Source organism: Herpailurus yagouaroundi, unplaced genomic scaffold (genome assembly GCF_014898765.1).
Source record: "Herpailurus yagouaroundi ecotype Mexico unplaced genomic scaffold, PumYag 159, whole genome shotgun sequence".
Taxonomy (NCBI): Eukaryota; Metazoa; Chordata; class Mammalia; order Carnivora; family Felidae; genus Herpailurus; species Herpailurus yagouaroundi.
This window is the reverse complement of record NW_024412400.1, coordinates 9,621,627-9,638,910: the sequence shown is the minus strand read 5'-3', so window position 1 is coordinate 9,638,910 and position 17,284 is coordinate 9,621,627. Positions and strand designations below refer to the sequence as shown.

Here is a 17,284-nt window from a genome sequence, read left to right as displayed (position 1 = left end):
TGACCGGGCTCCCCGCCAGCCTGCCCACGCCCACCCCCCTCAGGACCCCCTGCTCACTGCCGTCTTAGCCCGTGTGCACTCCTGCCGCGTGCTGAGGGTCTTTCCCAGCCTATGGAGGATGCGGACTCTTGGGAGACGGGGACCATGAGGGCTGTTCCTACCCAGCTGGTGCCGTCCACACTGTCCAAAGGAGGGTCATGAACAGAAGGTGCAGCGGGAAGGCGGCTTTCTGCCTCCAGGTGGCCACTTCGGAGCAGGCAGGTCTAGGGGGCCTGAGCCCGAGCCCGCCCGAGCCCACCCGGCCTGGCCTTTGCCACAGCTCCTCACCTCCTCCCTGATGTGTTCCACTTGCTCTTCCAGAAGCTCGTTCCTCTCCGTTAGTGTCTTGTTCTTCTTCAACAACGACTGGCCGATCCGAGCAGCCAGTTCTAAATCCCGCTCTTTCTATGAAAGGCAAGAGTGAGAACAGACGTTCAAAACACCTGCGCTTCCTGAAGGAGCCAAGGGTGCTGCGTGTCAACTGAGGAAAATAGGGCATTTAGAAATGACAAAGGAGGGGCGCCTGGGTGGCGCAGTCGGTTAAGCGTCCGACTTCAGCCAGGTCACGATCTCGCGGTCCGTGAGTTCGAGCCCCGCGTCAGGCTCTGGGCTGATGGCTCAGAGCCTGGAGCCTGTTTCCGATTCTGTGTCTCCCTCTCTCTCTGCCTCTCCCCCGTTCATGCTCTGTCTCTCTCTGTCCCAAAAATAAATAAACGTTGAAAAAAAAAAATTAAAAAAAAAAAAGAAAGAAAAAAAAAAAAAAGAAATGACAAAGGAATGAATCACTCGCCATCCGCATACCAGCATCTGATACCTGTTCAGAGAAGGGGGGCGCTCTGCCCACATAACGCGCAAGAGCTACGCAGACCTCGGGCAATAGGAGAGACCCTTAAAATCCCAGGAAAACAAGTCTCTGTTCCTAACAGAGAAACATGCTTCCGAAAACATTTCTCTGCAGCAGCTTTGGTATTTGTGAAATCCTTAAAAAGCCGGTCCCTAAGTTTCCTCAGGGAGGTGCCATCAGTAAAGAGGCAGACACCGGAGGTGTTAAGAAAGTTGTAACAAATAACTTCAGGTAACTTACTTAACGGGTAAGTTCAACTCCCATTCTTGACATGACTACTTTCCTTATAAAACTGAACCAAAAGCCTATCATCTCCTGATTGGTGTCCCATCTGAACAGGTGGCAAAGGCAAATGCGTACATGGCCTCGGGCCAACAGCTTCCACTTAACAAAGGTCTGGGAGACTCCAGATTAGCTTTTTATAAACCGTCAGTAGGTGGAGAATCATTTTTGTAATGGCAACTGCTATTTTGTTTTAAATGAAATTCAACGGCACAAACTTGAAATACCAAAGTGAATTCCACGTGATAAGGGTATTAATTCATGTTTACGCTTTTGCTTGTCACGTATTTATGTAGGTGAGTATCAAGTCACAACCTAAGGTGCATTTCTTCCAGTGGGTACTGGTCGAGTTTAACTGCTCCGGGCAAACCCTTCTCCATGACCGTAAGAGGTCGGGTTCTGCCCGAACATCCTCGGGACCCAATTCCCTCATCTGTTCTCTCATCTTAGATGGCGAGGGGAGATGGGGTTACCTTTGGCAAAGTCTTCTAGCATTATGATTCAGAGGTGAACGATATTTAAAAAAAAAAAAGGAAAACAAAGGCAGCTTTTACTTCTAACTTCTTACATCTGCACTAAATTATTCTGTGCATCAGCAGCACACCTGCCCTGCTTCTCACGGGAGTTTCACTGAAATATGAGGCAAGCGCTGGAGGTCAAAGTACGGTCTGGGAGAACTCCGGATCTGACACTCTTCTCTTGCACAGATGGTGGTCCCTCTCCCCTTGGTCTTCGCAGTCCTAAAACCTGCAACTGTTATCACCACTGCCCCAGAAGCCAGCTGGGTGTCACATCAAGGGCCACAGATACGTCCAACTTATTCCCACAATTCGTGCCTCCTCCTGTGCCTGCCAAGGAACAAAGGGGACCAGCCCAATGAGCTGCACAATGAGCTGCCCAATGAGCTGAGACACTCCTCTCTGTGGACTTACCCACGCTGGTTACAGCGTCTTCCAAGGAGGGTCCCTAGCTCCACAGGTGTGCTCATCTGGTCCCTGGGGGAAAGGACCTCAAGGGACTGCGGGAGGGAACCTAGCTCTCCAGGCCGACTCAAAGCGAGCATTTGGTGCAGGCAGTTTCAGCCAGCTAAAACTCGGTTAAAACTGGAGTACCAGTGTCCATTTGGAAGCATGGTCTCCGCGAACGTAACGCAAGTCTACTAAATCCGTCCACCGGAACAAGCTCTCACGCTGAATACCCAGCTAGCACTTCACGCCCATTGGCCGCTGTGCCGTCACCACGCGTCCATCCCGGCGCGGACCGTGCTGAGTTCCAACAAGCACAAGCATTCTGTACGCCCGGGGCCACGTCCTGTGGGCAGACCCCACGGCACACAAATCGAGCAAAAATGGTCATCGTGGAGGTCCGCTGGGCAAGGCCAGCTGGAGCACCCGAAGGACGGCGAGGGCTTCCCACGGCACACAGAGGCCAGAGCTCAAGGGCAACAAGCAGGGGAAGAAAAACCAATGAGTTGTGCGCCCAATGAAGCCCCTCACCCTCCGCCATTACACGGCAAACCTCAGACCCGGGGGCCTCCCTGCCCTGCAGCTGGGTGGCCCTCCCCTCATCTACACCAAAGATCTCATCTTTAGAGTAACCTAAAAACTCTCTGCTGGGAAAAAAAAAAAAAGACAAAAAGTAGTGGTAAAAATATTTATGGGTGAAATGAAAAAATTAAACAAGTTACATGGTGCCTAAAGGTTATCTAAGGGAGGGTGCCTGGCTGGCTCAGTCACTAGAGCAAGGGACTCGATCTCCGGGTTGTAGGGTCAAGCCCCACATTGGGTGTAGAGACTACTTAAAAGTTATCTAAAGGTAGTTCATCTAAAAGTTACAATAGGTAAAAACTTACTGTAGTAGAGCTGTGTTTTCCTTCCTAAGGGGACAGACGGGTTGGGTTTCTTCTGGAGAACCAAAGGAATGAAAGCACTCCTATTTATTACAACCCGCCGACATACGGTAAGTGTTTACTTCTAAAAACAGGAAAACATCTAGGCTATGACCACTGGGCTAAACGACAGTGAGAACGACAGGTTGCAAATAAATCATTTAGGCCCTTGGAAATCAACAGTGAAGAGAGCCGGTTCCTTCCTTCCTCGGGAAATGCAGCCACGTGGAGTCCATTCCAATCGCCTGTGCTTTGCCGAAAAGGATGGTGACGTGGCTCAGCCCCTTTTGCCCGTGGCACTCGTGCTGTCTGACACAGCCCTCGGGATGGAGAGCAACAAGCCTCCCACACTGAGCAGCTGACTCATCTCATTCACCGATCTCAGGATAAAACGCATGACTAAGGGACCCTCGGAACAGCCCTCTCCAAAAGGTAACTCCAGCGGCAGGATGCCAAGGCAAGCTGCGGAATCCTCTTTCCCGTGGAGGCGAAGCAAGAGCTCCCCTCCGCCCCCCTGCCGACGGGCTGTGCTCTGGCATCCCGTGCACACCCCGCCGCCTCCCTCCCCGGCACCCTGCCTGCGGATGGCAGGCCTGCAAACCAAAGCAGATGATCAGAGGAAAGGGAACCAAAGCCAAGCCGAGCACGGTACAATTGTCACGTGGCCCGGGCCGGGAGACTTTAACCCGGGAACCACCTAGTTCCAAGGAAAGGCGGTGACTCAGATGTGGCTCTTATCAGGACAAGAATGGCATTAGGAATATAACAGAGACGCCCAGCCCACTGCCATGGTGAGCTGCTAAAAATAAAACAGACAAGGCACAAGAGCGCCACCTGAGGAAAGCGCCCCACAAGCCTTCTTTCCAACAACTCGGCTTTTTAAAAGGATGACGGCAGGAGACGGGCTGGGGGAGGGGAACCACTGACACCCAGTATCCGGTATCCGCACGAAGGGCTGTGGTCCCCGGCCTCTTCGGAAGCAAGCCCCAGACAAGGGGAGACAAGTCTCGCCCTGTGGGGGGATCACGTGGCACTCCAGCTCACGCCTGGCAGGAGCCAAGAACTGCACGCACTGGGCACTCACAGAGGCAGCATCCCAGAAAAAATACGAAACAAAACGGAGGGAGCTGCAAGATGACTCCTGTGCTCACGGGGCTCATGGGGGGGGGGGGGTGGGGAGGCGGGCCGCGTACAGACCACCTGGGGCCGCGGTGACGGACGGCTTCACAGGTCCCCATGAGCCAGGGAAAGATGGGGCAGGTCCCTGGCGACAAGTTAGAAGGGGTTTCAGAATGTGGTCCGTAGGTGGCTTTTGGATAGCACAGTGAGGTCTCCTAAGTGTCTCTAAGTGTGGGGGGTGGGGCAAAGTGGTCAGCAGGCTTGGGATGGGGGCAGCTGCAGAGAAAAACAAAACCTCACCGCTGAGGCTCTGGGGGCCGGTGGAGCGGAGTGGCCTTGGAATGAAAAGAAAGGTCCAGACGTAGCCCCCTGAGAAGACCGGATGGCTAACGGTGGGGGGTGAGGGGCGGATGCTGGAAACACAAGGGGGTCCTGACAGCTGACAGCATGGCACGACAGTGGGGGGGGGGGGGGGGGTAGATGGACACAGTGGGAAAGGTTCTGTGATGAACCATTTTCAAAAGCCAGTGGTGCCAGGGCACCTGGATGGCTGTCAGTTGAGCGTTTGACCTTGGATCAGGTAATGATCTCACAGTTCGTGAGTTTGAGCCCCGTATCGGGCTCTGTGCTGTCAGCACACAGCCTGCTTTGGATCCCTGTCCCCTTCTCTCTCTGTCCCTCCCCCACTTGTGCTCCCTCTCAAACATAAAATAAATGTTACAAAAAATTATGGGGCGCCTGGGTGGCTCAGTTACGTGTCCAACTTCAACTCAGGTCTTCTCTTGAGGTTCAGGAGTTTGAGCCCCACATCGGGCTCTGTGCTGATAGCCCAGAGCCTGGAGCCTGCTTCCAATTCTGTGTCTCCCTCTCTCTCTGCCCTTCCCCCATTCGTGTTCATTCTCTCTCTCCCTCTCTCAAATATAAATAAACAAAAAAAAATAAAGAATAAAAAGTCAGTACTGCCAACCAAGCTGGCCCCCAAGTGCCTAATGCCAGCCACTTGCCACCAGAAGGCCTGGTCACAGAGCCCCAAACCTAGCATCACTTGCTTGGGCCTGAGAAGTTGGTAACCGCTGTGACATGCAGGTGGCCAAGTGGTCTCAGCTCCTGCCCACACTCAACACATCTGGCTCCACTAGTGGGGGACCAACTGCGGGAGAAGGGGGGGAACGAGCTGCTGGGCAGGTGAGCCCCGAGAAACTCAGGGGGGAATTCAGAGTCCAGGCTTCGGAGCAGCTATGAGAAAACTGGATATGCAGATGGGAATAAACACAGGGGAAGAGAGACATAAAAAATGGGGTAAATGAGGCGCCTAGGTGGTTCAGTCGGTTAAGCATCCGACTTCAGCTCAGGGCATGATCTCACGGTCTGTGAGTTTGAGCCCTGTGTTGGCCTCTGTGCTGACAGCTCAGAGCCTGGATCCTGCTTCAGATTCTGTGTCTCCCTCTCTCTCTCTGCCCCTCCCTCCACGCTCTCTCTCAAAAATAAATGTTAAAAAAAATTTTTTTTTAATAAAAAAAAAAGCGGGGTAAAAAGACGCCTCTAAAAACTCTGGGTCCCATCACTCCCACTCAGCCCTGTGTTTCAACCTTGTCCCACGACCGGCCGAAAATGACAACCATGATTTCTGCATTTCCCACATGATTCTACTCTTTTCCTGGAGAAGGGCTAATGAATAAGAACATGAACCAAAGTCAATCCCAGTTCCAGAGCAGAAACAAGGGTCTAAGTTAGCACCTGTGCCGTGAAGGCCTGGTAACATTTAAAGCCGGGCACTTATTCAATATACACTTATAAGAACCTACTGTGTTCTGGCCGGTTCTAGGCATGGGGGTCCACATATGCTACTCATCTGTTTGTAGAGGTGTGCACAGCACCGGGATTCTCAACTGCCAACAGAATGCTAAGAAGAAACTGAGAAAAATCAGTCTCTAAAATACCAGCAACTCATCTAACCCTAAGCAAGTTTCCTATATTTTTCTTTCCATGCTGATTTTATTTCTATGCTGCATAGTATTCCCTTAACCTGATGGAAGTGTTTTTTTTTAAATATATAGATATGGATAATGATGTATTTTTCTGACATTTTTAGACACCCTTAAAATATAGTATTACAATACAGTTTAAGGGTTTTTAAAAAATCTTAAACTTTGGGGTGCCTGGGTGGGTCAGTCAGTTAAGCGTCCGACTTCAGTTCAGGTCGTGATCTCACGGTTTGTGAGTTCAAGCCCCACACTGGGCTCTGCGCTGACAGCTCAGAGCCTGGAGCCTACTTCAGATTCTGTGTCTCCCTCTTTCTCTCTGCCCCAACCCCATTCATTCATTCATTCATTCATTCATTCTCTCTCTCTCTCTCTCTCTCTCTCTCTCTCAAAAATAAACATTAAAATTTTTTTTTGTAATTTTAAAAATCTTAAACTGGCTATTCTAGCAAGTAGTCCTATTTTATATCTTTAATACATTCCTTTTAAAACCTAACATACCTTGTACAAAGTTATAGCTACAAAGACTTACATAGCTACCAGTTCAAAAAGTAAAGCCATTGCATTATACCCTGAGAGGGCCCAATTCTGGTAATTCTTCACTCAGACAATAATGTATTCTTTAATCAATTTAATCAGTCAATCATAAATGGCCCTTTGCCTCCCAGGAAACACTTACCTCCTCAAGAAGCCGAGTGACAGCATCTATGTCATTATACGTCTTAGTCATCTGGCCAACTCTTTCAGCACATAAAACTGCAAAAAATAAAAGTGGCAATGAAACGACAATCACAAACTGGCCAAACAAATGACCCACCAAAACAGGTGGCCCTCAAATTGTGCCTGTGGATCGGGCACAAAGGGTTGTTGGTTTTGCTGTGTTCAACCCACACTGTGCTGGGCACCATTGGATTTCATTTCCGGGGAAGAGCCCCAAGGAGGACTGAGAGAGGGGTAACTTCCAATCCTGCAAGGGTTTGACATTGTCTGTGTGTGTGTGCGCACTCACGTGCATGTGCACACTTAGAGGTGACACTACGGACGAGGCGCTGGAGTGGAAAGGGGTCTGGCTACATATAAACTCAGCAAACGGAAGTGGGTCAGCAGCACAGCCACCAATGTGTGACTTACCAGAACGAGAGGGTGTAGACCTCACTAACCATACAGACCCAACCACATAGACAGAGTGGGATCCTTCAGAAAACAGCTGGTGGTGCAGTTATTAAATAACACTCTTAGCTGATAATGACATGATGACAAAGCTCCTCCCCTCCCCTCCCCTCAATTCTACGGCTAGGAGACCAGTTTCTACACCACAAAAACCAGGGTAGTAGATTCTTCTTTAATCAACACCAAAAAGACTATTACTGCTACACACAAATACGCATACGTACACAGAGTGATATTTCATCATATATATAATTTACTGTGGTCATAAGAGGCTGTATGTAGGCCACTTTAGAACTGACCGTCTTTGTTCTCCTGTGGGGGGAAAAAGGTCATGTGATGAAAGAATGCTTTAGTCTGCAAAAAAAACCTCAGGGTTGCTTTATTTAAACAGATGGCAGGGAATCGATTCGCGATTCAACAAACACCAAGAAGGTAGCGTAGGCTTTATTCTGGGGAGGAAGGAATGAATGTAAATGGGTTGAGGACCCAAGTGTAAAAAATTATAAACTTGCCACTTTTGCAAGAAGTAACCTCATAGGAACTCTTTATAACGACGACTCTACAAAATAATTCTTGGTGAAGACTTGGCGAAGCTCTCACAATGACCCACATTCAGTAGCAGCCCAAGCAAGGCATTTGGAAATTAAGTGGGTTACTCAGCCAACCTAACACTGCTAGTAGATTCTACGCCTGGAATGCAATTGGTCTCTAAATATTTTATCAAACCCAAGTAAAGATCGGCCTCGTGAATGGGCTGGGAGGAATCTGATCTGTTGGAATGATTTTCTAGCTGAAGGAGCCCCGAAATCTGGTTCCAAATCTGAAATCCTACCAGCAAGGCCTTCCGGAGCCAGGAGGCGGGGCCCCTCCCTCTGCAGCCTTCACCCTGCACTTGATGAGAGCTGAGGGGGGCGGGGGTGGGGCTCGCCTTAGGAACTCTCCTTCCTCCCCTCCAGGGGAGCTGCCTGGCTAGGGGGATTTGTAAGGGTTGGTTTACACCAGAGTTTAATTTGATGGAGGTGGAGTCTGGCTCAAATTGCTCTAAACTGTTCCCTTAGCCCTGGGTCAGGAAAAATCCCTAAGTGAAGATTCCTACGTCCCGACAGGAGTTAGTTTTCATGCTGGACAGCTGTGCTGGGCTGTGGGCACGCAGATAAAGATGCAGGAGGCCCCCCCCCTCACTGGCTCCCGGGTCGACTGGAAACAGACCCCCTTCCCCACCCCCACCGCAGTCACAAAAGGCCTCTGTGCTGAAACCGGAATTATGACTGGGGGCCTGCTTAGTGCCCCTCTTGCCTTCGAGGACCACGCCCTCTGCTGTTGGGGAGGAAAATTACACCAGGCTGCACCTTAACTAATCTGGCCCCATGTCACCCTAACACGAGAGAGCATGATGCGGTGCGGCTTTTTTTTCTCCGGGATTGTATTAGAAATTACACTTACATTTTGTGAGCTAATTTTTTGAATTGAGGTCATTGTAGTTAATCGTGTAGATAATCACATGCAGATGCAGGAAATAATACAGAGATCCCTTATACCCTTTACCCCGTTTCCCTGCAGGGGTAACATTTGGTAAAATGATATTCCAGCCAGGGCACTGACATTGATAAAATCCAGGAATCTGACTCCGATTTCCTCAGACTAACTGGTGCTCATCTGTGTGTGCAAGTGTGCTTGCGTGCTCCTGAATGACGAAGCTCTAACAATTCTATCACCTGTGTAGGTTTGTGTATCTACGACCACAAAGATCCCTCGTGTTGCCCTTGTCTGAGGCTAATCTTAAAAAGCTTTAATGTACTTTAACTATTGGCCCCATAGATGTAAACCTGGAATGGTGGGCTTTCTCTAGCATCAACCAGTCGGGCACATACTGTCACCATGCCCCCATGGTGACAGGAGGGCAGGGGTGACCATTCACATTCAGTCAGGGCTACAGGGTGAGGTAGAGACCTCCCCAAAGTCCCCAGGCCTTTGACAGCTCCCAGCTTCAGAAGTCAGAGGCATAAGTGAAAAACCACTGTTGACCCTGAGTTGTTAAGGTATGTGCACTGTTGTTCCAGTTATGTTTTTAAAAATACATACAATTCCAACCGGGAGAAAATGTACTGATTCATAATACACAGAAAAAAAACTAGGATAGCCATAAAAATAATTGACATTTAGATGGTATTACACATTTTTTAATTTTTGTACTTTAAAAAGAATTTGTTTTTGTAGTGACCATGCACTGATAGGAAAAGACTTAAAATATTTTTCAGAAAATATACAGTCGACTATAGTTACAGGGTCCTGGGATCCTCCCTGATGCAACTTTTAAGAGAAATCAGTAACAGCAGCAGCAGAGAAATCAGACCCTTACTGGGCACACTTTCTATGGCCAGGCCATGTTCAATACTACTCTAATGGATTATCAATAAATGCTACAGGATAGAACTTTAACTCCATTTTACAAATGGGAACCAGAAGCCCAGAGTGGTTAAATAACTCCTCTGATGTCATACAGCTAGCAAATGGTGAATTTAAAAAAAAAAAAAAAAAAGGAGGGGGGGGGGGGGGGGGCGGGAGGGGCTGCAGAGGGGGGAGGGGGAGGAAGGAGGGAGGGGGAAGGGGAGGAAGGCAGAGGGGGAGGAAGGGGGAGGGGGAAGACGAAGAGGAAGACAAAGGAGAAGACAAGAGGAAGACGAAGACAGATTCCCAGCAAGGGCAATAGTTAACATTTATAAAGTCCCTTCTACGTCTGAGATTTAAGGAGCTTTTTCCTTAAGCCTCACCACACCCCTGAAGGGTTTGTGCTGTTGTGACTATTCCACAGATGAGAAAACTGTTGCCGGGAGAAGTTAAGGACCCGACTGAAGTCACAGCAAATGAGGCTGTAAGGTAAGCACTGCACCTAGGCCAATTTGGCTCCTGTCTTAACTAAGTTAGGGGGAGAACCATAAAGGATTCAAGGTCAAGGCTGAGGCTGGCACAAATCAACAATTCTTGGAAGCATAAACAGAGCAAGAAACATCTGTGGTATAGGGGAAAGATCTCTGGTGCCACGACTCCGAGGCTTAGGTTTTCATAGGACACTCTACCAAGGTCATGAGGCCCTGGAAAAGCCCTGTAATTGTGTCTTCGGTTTCCTCTTCCGGGAAATGAGGGGGGCAGGAGTGAGAACAATGAGGTGGGAAAGTAGCCAGTGAGGCCTGTAAACAGTAAGACAAGTACGGGCTGCACTTTCCAAGCAGTTTTCTAGATACTCAATGTCCAATAAACCACGGTCCTGTTTCTCTCTCCACGGGAACAGTATTCCAAATGGAGGCTCCAGTTCTGACCAAGGGAGCACTACCCACTCAATCCACTTCCACTCAAAGGATGTTCAAAAAAAGAAAAGGACAGCCATAAACCTCTACAACAACATGGTAACAGTAGGGTCCAAGTTCTAGAAAAAGAAGTATAATACGCCAACAGTAGCAAAGCACATAGAGTGGACACTTAGACACCTCTAACAGTGTCAAACTAACGTGTACCAAACGTGCACCAGGCTCTGTGCTGAGAAGGGCAGGAGACTAGCCCTTCCAGGACACACAGAAAACGGGCAGGTTCCCCATCAGGGCATTCCTGGGCAGGGGCCTAGGGTGTGTGAGACCTGGCAAGTCCCTTTAGGGACTCTGGACTTTAATAATGGGACAACTGAAGCCACTGGAGGGTTCTCAAAGGGGGAGGGTCTACAAAAAAGCTGTATTTCAGGAAGGATTCTGGCTCCAGCACAGAGAAACGGTGGGAGGTGGAGGTGGAGGTGGTCAAAGCTGTTGACAAATCCAAGGAAATTCTAAGTGGCTGCAAAAGTGGAAAGAAGTGGTCTCTTTTCTCGAGAGAGTTACGAGAGAAGATAGGGTGGGTGGTAAATCAGAAAGATAGGATCTGGGCTTCTCGCTGGGGCAGAGGGGACAAAGGCACTCCACTTCCTAGGCCTAGGGTCCCCGGGCAAGACAGGCCGGTGAGACAGAAGCTCAGAAGCACGCTGGGGCTGCCCCAGCACAATCACTGGTGAAGGGGACAGCGGCTGAGGTCACCACGGGATCATGTGTGTGCCAGGCAGAGGGCCGTGCACAGCCCACAGCAGGAATGCCCTCCCGGGAGCTGGAGGTACTAAACTGTGGTTAGGAAGAATCCGATTTGCAGTGAGAAAAGGGTTGAGTGCCGATCCTTGGGTGGGCAGGTAGAATCATGAAGTCAAATTCGAATGAGTGGCCCCGGGGCCGGCTGAGCAGAGACAGGGAGGCCCGAACTGGGTTGTCAGCTAACTGAAGGTGCAGATCAGAAGGGAGGCGGGGTGCTCTGGCTGAAAATCAGGAATGCAAACTTGATGCAAATTAAACCGTGCCCAAAACGATTTTGAGGATAAATGCTGGCAGCCATCTGCAGCCAAGAAATCCCCAGTATCCACAGAGAGCAGGCCCTGAATAGAAATGAGTCCTTGCCTAATGCCAAGGAGATGCAGCCAAGTGAGAGGCGTGGGGGTAAAGACCTGAGGCCCAAGAGAAATCCCCACAGGGAAGAAAACAATGGGGCCGGGGACTGGGGGGGGGGGGGGGGGTGCAGTTCTCCAGGGACAGATCGGAAGTGGCCATCTGGAGCAGCCCTGGGGCAGGAGCTGGAGAAGAGGGCGGAGGCTGTGCAGGCAGTAGGGCGGCCAGAGCAGGGAGCCAGAGGCACAACTCAGGAGGCCTGACTGATGAAGTGGAGGGGCAAGAAGGTCCCAGCACACAACCTGTGAACCTGTGTCTTCTCGTCACATTAACAGGCTTGACAAGACCCCCTTGACATTTTGGCCTTATCAGACTTCTCCGAGAAACTCTTGTCAGCAGCCCTCACTTCCCATTTATGTGCTGCATTTTGGTGAAATGGTTCCCCTAACGTTATATCAACAGTTAGCTCTCATCATTTTTCTTAATTTTTTTTTTTTACCTTTTACTTATTTTTGAGAGAGAGAGAGAGAGAGAAAGCATGAGCAGGGGAGAGGCAGACAGAGAGGCAGACACAGAATCTGAAGCAGGCTCCAGGCTCTGAGCTGTGAGCACAGAGCCCGACGCGGGGCTCGAACTCACAAACCGCAAGATGGTGACCAGAACAGAAGTTGGACGCTTAACTGGCTGAGCCACCCGGGCGCCCCTGCTCTCATCATTTCTTAACCTAATTTTGAGAACATTTCTCCTATGTCAGTTTTACATACGTATGGAGCAAATAAGTGAATGAATATTTTGCACACATACAAATATGTGTGAGGCTGTACACATACATAAATGCACACATATATAAAATTATACACCTATATACACATAAGTGTGTGTGTATCCCAAGACCTCAGGGGACACTGCTCCCTTGTAACACTAAGACCAAGTAGCCAACATCCATGAAAGGAGGGAAGATATGCACGACTGCCCATTACATTTGCACCTTTGGGTAGTTTGGCCATGTGTTCTAGCTTATTCACAGGTCATTTCTTTAATTAACTAGAACACTCTTTCAACTTTTTTTTAGAACCCGATTCTAGTCCCCTTCCCGGTAATTTCTCCTTTTATCTTCTGTACCTTAGCACTAGCTTTTTTTTTTTTAAGTAAATTTTATTTTCTGTAATATTTATTATAACAACCATACAATATTGAATAAACTTTCGATACGCCCAGTGGAGACAGGAGCTGGCACTCAAGTATCAGAGAAAAGCATGGTCCACAAAGCGGTGGATTATCCCCCCCCCTCTCTCTCTCTCTCTGACCGGTAACAGCAGCCGTCAGCTGAAAAAGCATCCCTACATTTGGCCCCTGATCCTCCAGGAAGTAAACCTAATACCTAGTTTTACTCTCTGCCCTGCCCCTGGCAAGGGGTGGGAGGTTCAGAACCTGAAAGCCAAAGCTGAAAAGATCCCCATGAAATTCTAAATGAGTCACCACCGCTGCTAAGTTTCCAGGCATTACAGAATAAACGTCCTTTATTTAAAGCTTTGTCTACATGCTTTAGAATTTGATTTGTCAATGCTCCACTTAAAAACCCTCACCAGGGGCGCCTGGGTGGCGCAGTCGGTTAAGCGTCCGACTTCAGCCAGGTCACGATCTCGCGGTCCGTGAGTTCGAGCCCCGCGTCGGGCTCTGGGCTGATGGCTCAGAGCCTGGAGCCTCTTTCCGATTCTGTGTCTCCCTCTCTCTCTGCCCCTCCCCCGTTCATGCTCTGTCTCTCTCTGTCCCAAAAAAATAAATAAACGTTAAAAAAAAAAAAATTAAAAAAAAAAAAAACAACCCTCACCAGCTCTGCCACTGCCCACAAGCAGCAGCCTCGATACATAAATCATCCAGGGACCATCCACACCAGCTCCTCGCCGCCCCCATGCCCATGCTCCATCACGGCTCAGCCCTCCCTATGACACCAATCTCGGATGTCTGGCTTGGTTCCAGGTGTGCCCGTTTCCTTCTGCAGGGACGGTCCCTCTCTTGCTCCTCCATCTGGGGTTGTTTCTGCTCCTCCCCAACGCCCGTCTTCCTGCTGGGAAGATTTCCCATGGAAGATGGCTAGCAGTCATCCAGACGGAGCGGCTTGGCAAAGCATTCCGATGAGGGGGGCATCTCTGAATGGCTGTTCTGACTCAGCCGCAGGGCCGCAATCCCTGCGTGTCGCGGCCAGACACAGGGCGGGTGGGCTAGAGGCATGGATCTCCGAACTTTCTGGCAGCGAAACTCAGGCTCTGAAAGTCACAGGACTTGCCTGAGGTCACAGACTTTAACTGTCCCCTGGGCCTCAGGGCGCCTGGGTGGCTCAGTCGATTAAGCCCCCGACTCAGGTCACGACCTCACAGTCCGTGAATTCGAGCCCCACGCTGGGCTCTGTGCTGACAGCTCAGAGCCTGCAGCCTGCTTCGGATTCTATGTCTTCCTCTCTCTCTGCCCCTTCCCTGCCTGCACTCTCTCACTCTCTCTCAAAAAAAAATTAAAAAAAAAAAATTCCCCTAGGCCTCTACCCAAGAGAAATAAAAACCTATGTCCACCCAAAGCTTGTACACAAATGTTCGCAGCAGCATTCCCCGTTATAAGCCAGAACGTGGAAACACACAAATGACTCTCTACCGGTGAACGGATACACGAGATGCGGTATGTGTGTGCAGTCTGTAAAAAGGAACGAAGCATGGGGGTGCCTGGGTGGGTCAAGTGGCTCAGGGTCTGACTCCCGATTTCAGCTCAGGTCATGATTTCATCGTGCGTCGCATCGAGCTCCGCGTCAGGCTTCGCACTGCCGGTTCAGAGCCCGCTTGGGATTCTCTCTCTCCCCCTCTCTTGCACACTAACACCTCTCTCTCTAAATAAATAAACTTTCTCTAAATGAATAAATAAGTACTGATACACGCCGCAACGTGGAGGAACCTCAAAAACTTGATGCTCAGAAGCAGCCAGGCACCAAAGACCATACTCTGTAGGATCCCATTCCTATTCAGTACCCGATACGGGCCGATTAGAGAGCAGTAAGTGGCTGCCGGGGGCTGGGAGTGGGGATGGGATTAGTGTGAACAGGGGTGAGGGAGCTCACACAGGGAGGGGATACAAATGTTCTAAAACTGAACTGTGTGTGGTGGGGGCACCTGGGTGGCTCAGTCAGTTGAGTGTCCGACTCTTGATTCTGGCTCAGGTCATGATCCCAGGGTCGTGGGATGGAACCCTGCGTTGGGCTCCACACTAAGCACAGAGCCTGCTTAAGACTCTCTCTCTCTCTCTCTCTCTCTCTCTCTCTCTCTCTGTCCCTCCCTCGCTACAGCATGCACGTGCGCTCTCTCTCCCTCGCTCTCTAAAAAACTAAATAAATAAAAATAAATAAAACTAAACTATGGTGACGGTTGTAGAACTCCGAATTCACTAAAAGTCATTACACTGTCCAGTTAAAAGAGCTGAATTTTATGGCAGCAGGTGGTACCTCAAGGCTTTAAGTTAGCGAACGACACTCAAACAAGCATTCGGGGGCTACATTTACTGTACCCCAACCGCTGCCCCATGACATGGCATTGCAGAGGCACTGTCTTGCTATCTCGATCCCTGACTGAGCCTTCCTCAGACCACAGCGGGGTTCTCAGACCGCAAAACTGTTCAGGAGGAGCGATCACCCACTTCAGAATGAGCCCTGATAAAAGGCACACAAACGTACCAGTGCACCCCACAGAGACTAGGTTATTTTCAGTTAGAGAACCGTCACTAAAATGTGCTCAGATAGTACAGCCGCCTCTCTCCGGTTTTTGAAAAGAGTGACTCTGGAGTCTCCTCCCAGGCATGACACGTCCACCCTTTTCCCAAGGGACAGCCTCAGCCCAGGCTTAGCTGTTGTCCTTCAATATCCACCTTCACAATCAGCCCAACAGCCCAAGTGGGTTAACCACTACGACCCAGAAGACACACTTTATTTGGTTTAAAAAAGAACTATTTTGACGCAGCCCTTGTAGAGGGTGTGGAAGAACAGGGTGAGGACCCACCCATCAAAAATGGCTAGAGCCATAATGAATGTTCTTTTTTTTTTTTTTTTTTAATGCTTATTTAGTTTTGAGAGAGAAGGAGACAGAGTGCGAGTGGGGTACGGGCAGGGAGAGGAGACAGAATCCGAAGCAGGCTCCAGGCTCTGAGCTGTCAGCACAAGAGCCCAACACAGGGCTTGAACTCACAGACTATGAGATCATGACCTGAGCCGAAGTCGGACACTTAACCAACTGGGCCACCCAGGCGCCCCACGTGTAATTCTTACAAAAGTCCCATGCCCCCGCCTACCTGGGTTATGTAAGGCACATGAAGGCAGCAGAGTCTTATTTGGGGCCCAACACATAATTGGTACTCAAAAAAAGGAAGATTTTGTATTCTCACAGACCAGTCTTGGGAAAGAAAGGCTCACGTCTAACCGACACCCCAGAGAGAGGTGAAAACATGAAACCCTGGTGTAGAGCTTATCACCCCCAGATAAGCAAATGTCCCAGAGAGTCACCTCCCTTTTCCTCCCAGCTTTTGGGGGGTGGAGGGAAGAAGTCATCTGGAAAAGGGCCATCTCAAGTCTAAAGTAACACAAAGTGATGACGAGGTGGGAGATTGCTAAGAAAGAAGCTGTGTTCAAAGCAAAGGCATCAACTGGTAAGTAGCTGTGGTCTCCAGCCGGAAGCAAACGGACACCTGGGTGAACGGGTGCTGGTTTGCCACGGCGGCCACTGAGGCGGCCTCCGGGACAGTGTGGTGGCAGAGGCCAGCCCACTACAACAGCAGTCGGTTCGGCCACTGCCTGCGCCCGCGTGGCGCCCGGTCTGCGCACTGGGAGGTGGGAGAGGGACAGCACTGCCAAGAGCAGAGACCTGATCGGACAGCTGTGGCGACATTTAACTGCTCACCAGCATCATTAACTGAAATTTTAGTGTGACTGTATTATTGGCTCACGTCCCCTTCCGAGGTGGGCTGAGAGCAGAGCACCGTGGCAGGTTACTGAAGAGGCAGGGAAGGAGAAAGGAAATGAGTCTTGAGTATATATGTCATGCCAGCCGCCACCCTGGTCATTTGACAAACATTATTTACTTAAAACCAAGAACAGCTCCATGACACCAGTATGAGCCACATTTAACACACCAGACAGGGAGAGGCCAAGTGGCTTATCCAAGGACATAACCAAGGACTTGGGCCTGGTCTATTAGAGGCCATAAACAGCCACCCGGCCCTAGACCGGAACACTCAGTGTTGATCTATGGTGGCCGTTCGTGATCAGGATATCTAAAGAGGGCTTGCTTGGTGATTGCCAATTATGACTGCTCACCACGTGCTGGCACTCTGCCAAGTGTGGGATGGCTATCATCTCCTTCAGTGTTTGCATTCATCCTAGGAGAAAAGTATTACTGTCGGCCGTCCACGTTGCCCAAGGTCACAGGGCTATTATGGGAGGGCCTGATCAGTCTGACCCCCAAGTTGGCACTCTTAG

The 17,284-nt window shown here is 49.9% G+C and overlaps 1 protein-coding gene across 11 annotated transcripts in view; it reads right to left on the bottom strand.

Moving 5' to 3' along the window:
* The window catches only part of TRAK1 (trafficking kinesin protein 1), a 125,208-nt gene that overhangs the window by 38,254 nt on the left and 69,670 nt on the right, over nucleotides 1-17,284 (bottom strand). For 10 of the 11 annotated variants that reach the window (XM_040479919.1, XM_040479915.1, XM_040479909.1 and 7 more), the window contains 2 exons: nucleotides 6,834-6,910; nucleotides 328-444 (listed from right to left, as the gene is read on the bottom strand). In XM_040479919.1, coding sequence (XP_040335853.1) covers nucleotides 328-444; nucleotides 6,834-6,884 — 168 coding nt within the window. In that variant the 5' untranslated portion in view covers nucleotides 6,885-6,910. Of the gene's footprint in view, nucleotides 1-327; nucleotides 445-6,833; nucleotides 6,911-8,252; nucleotides 8,470-17,284 lie in introns of those variants that run through there. The other variant, XM_040479914.1, reaches the window with a different exon arrangement.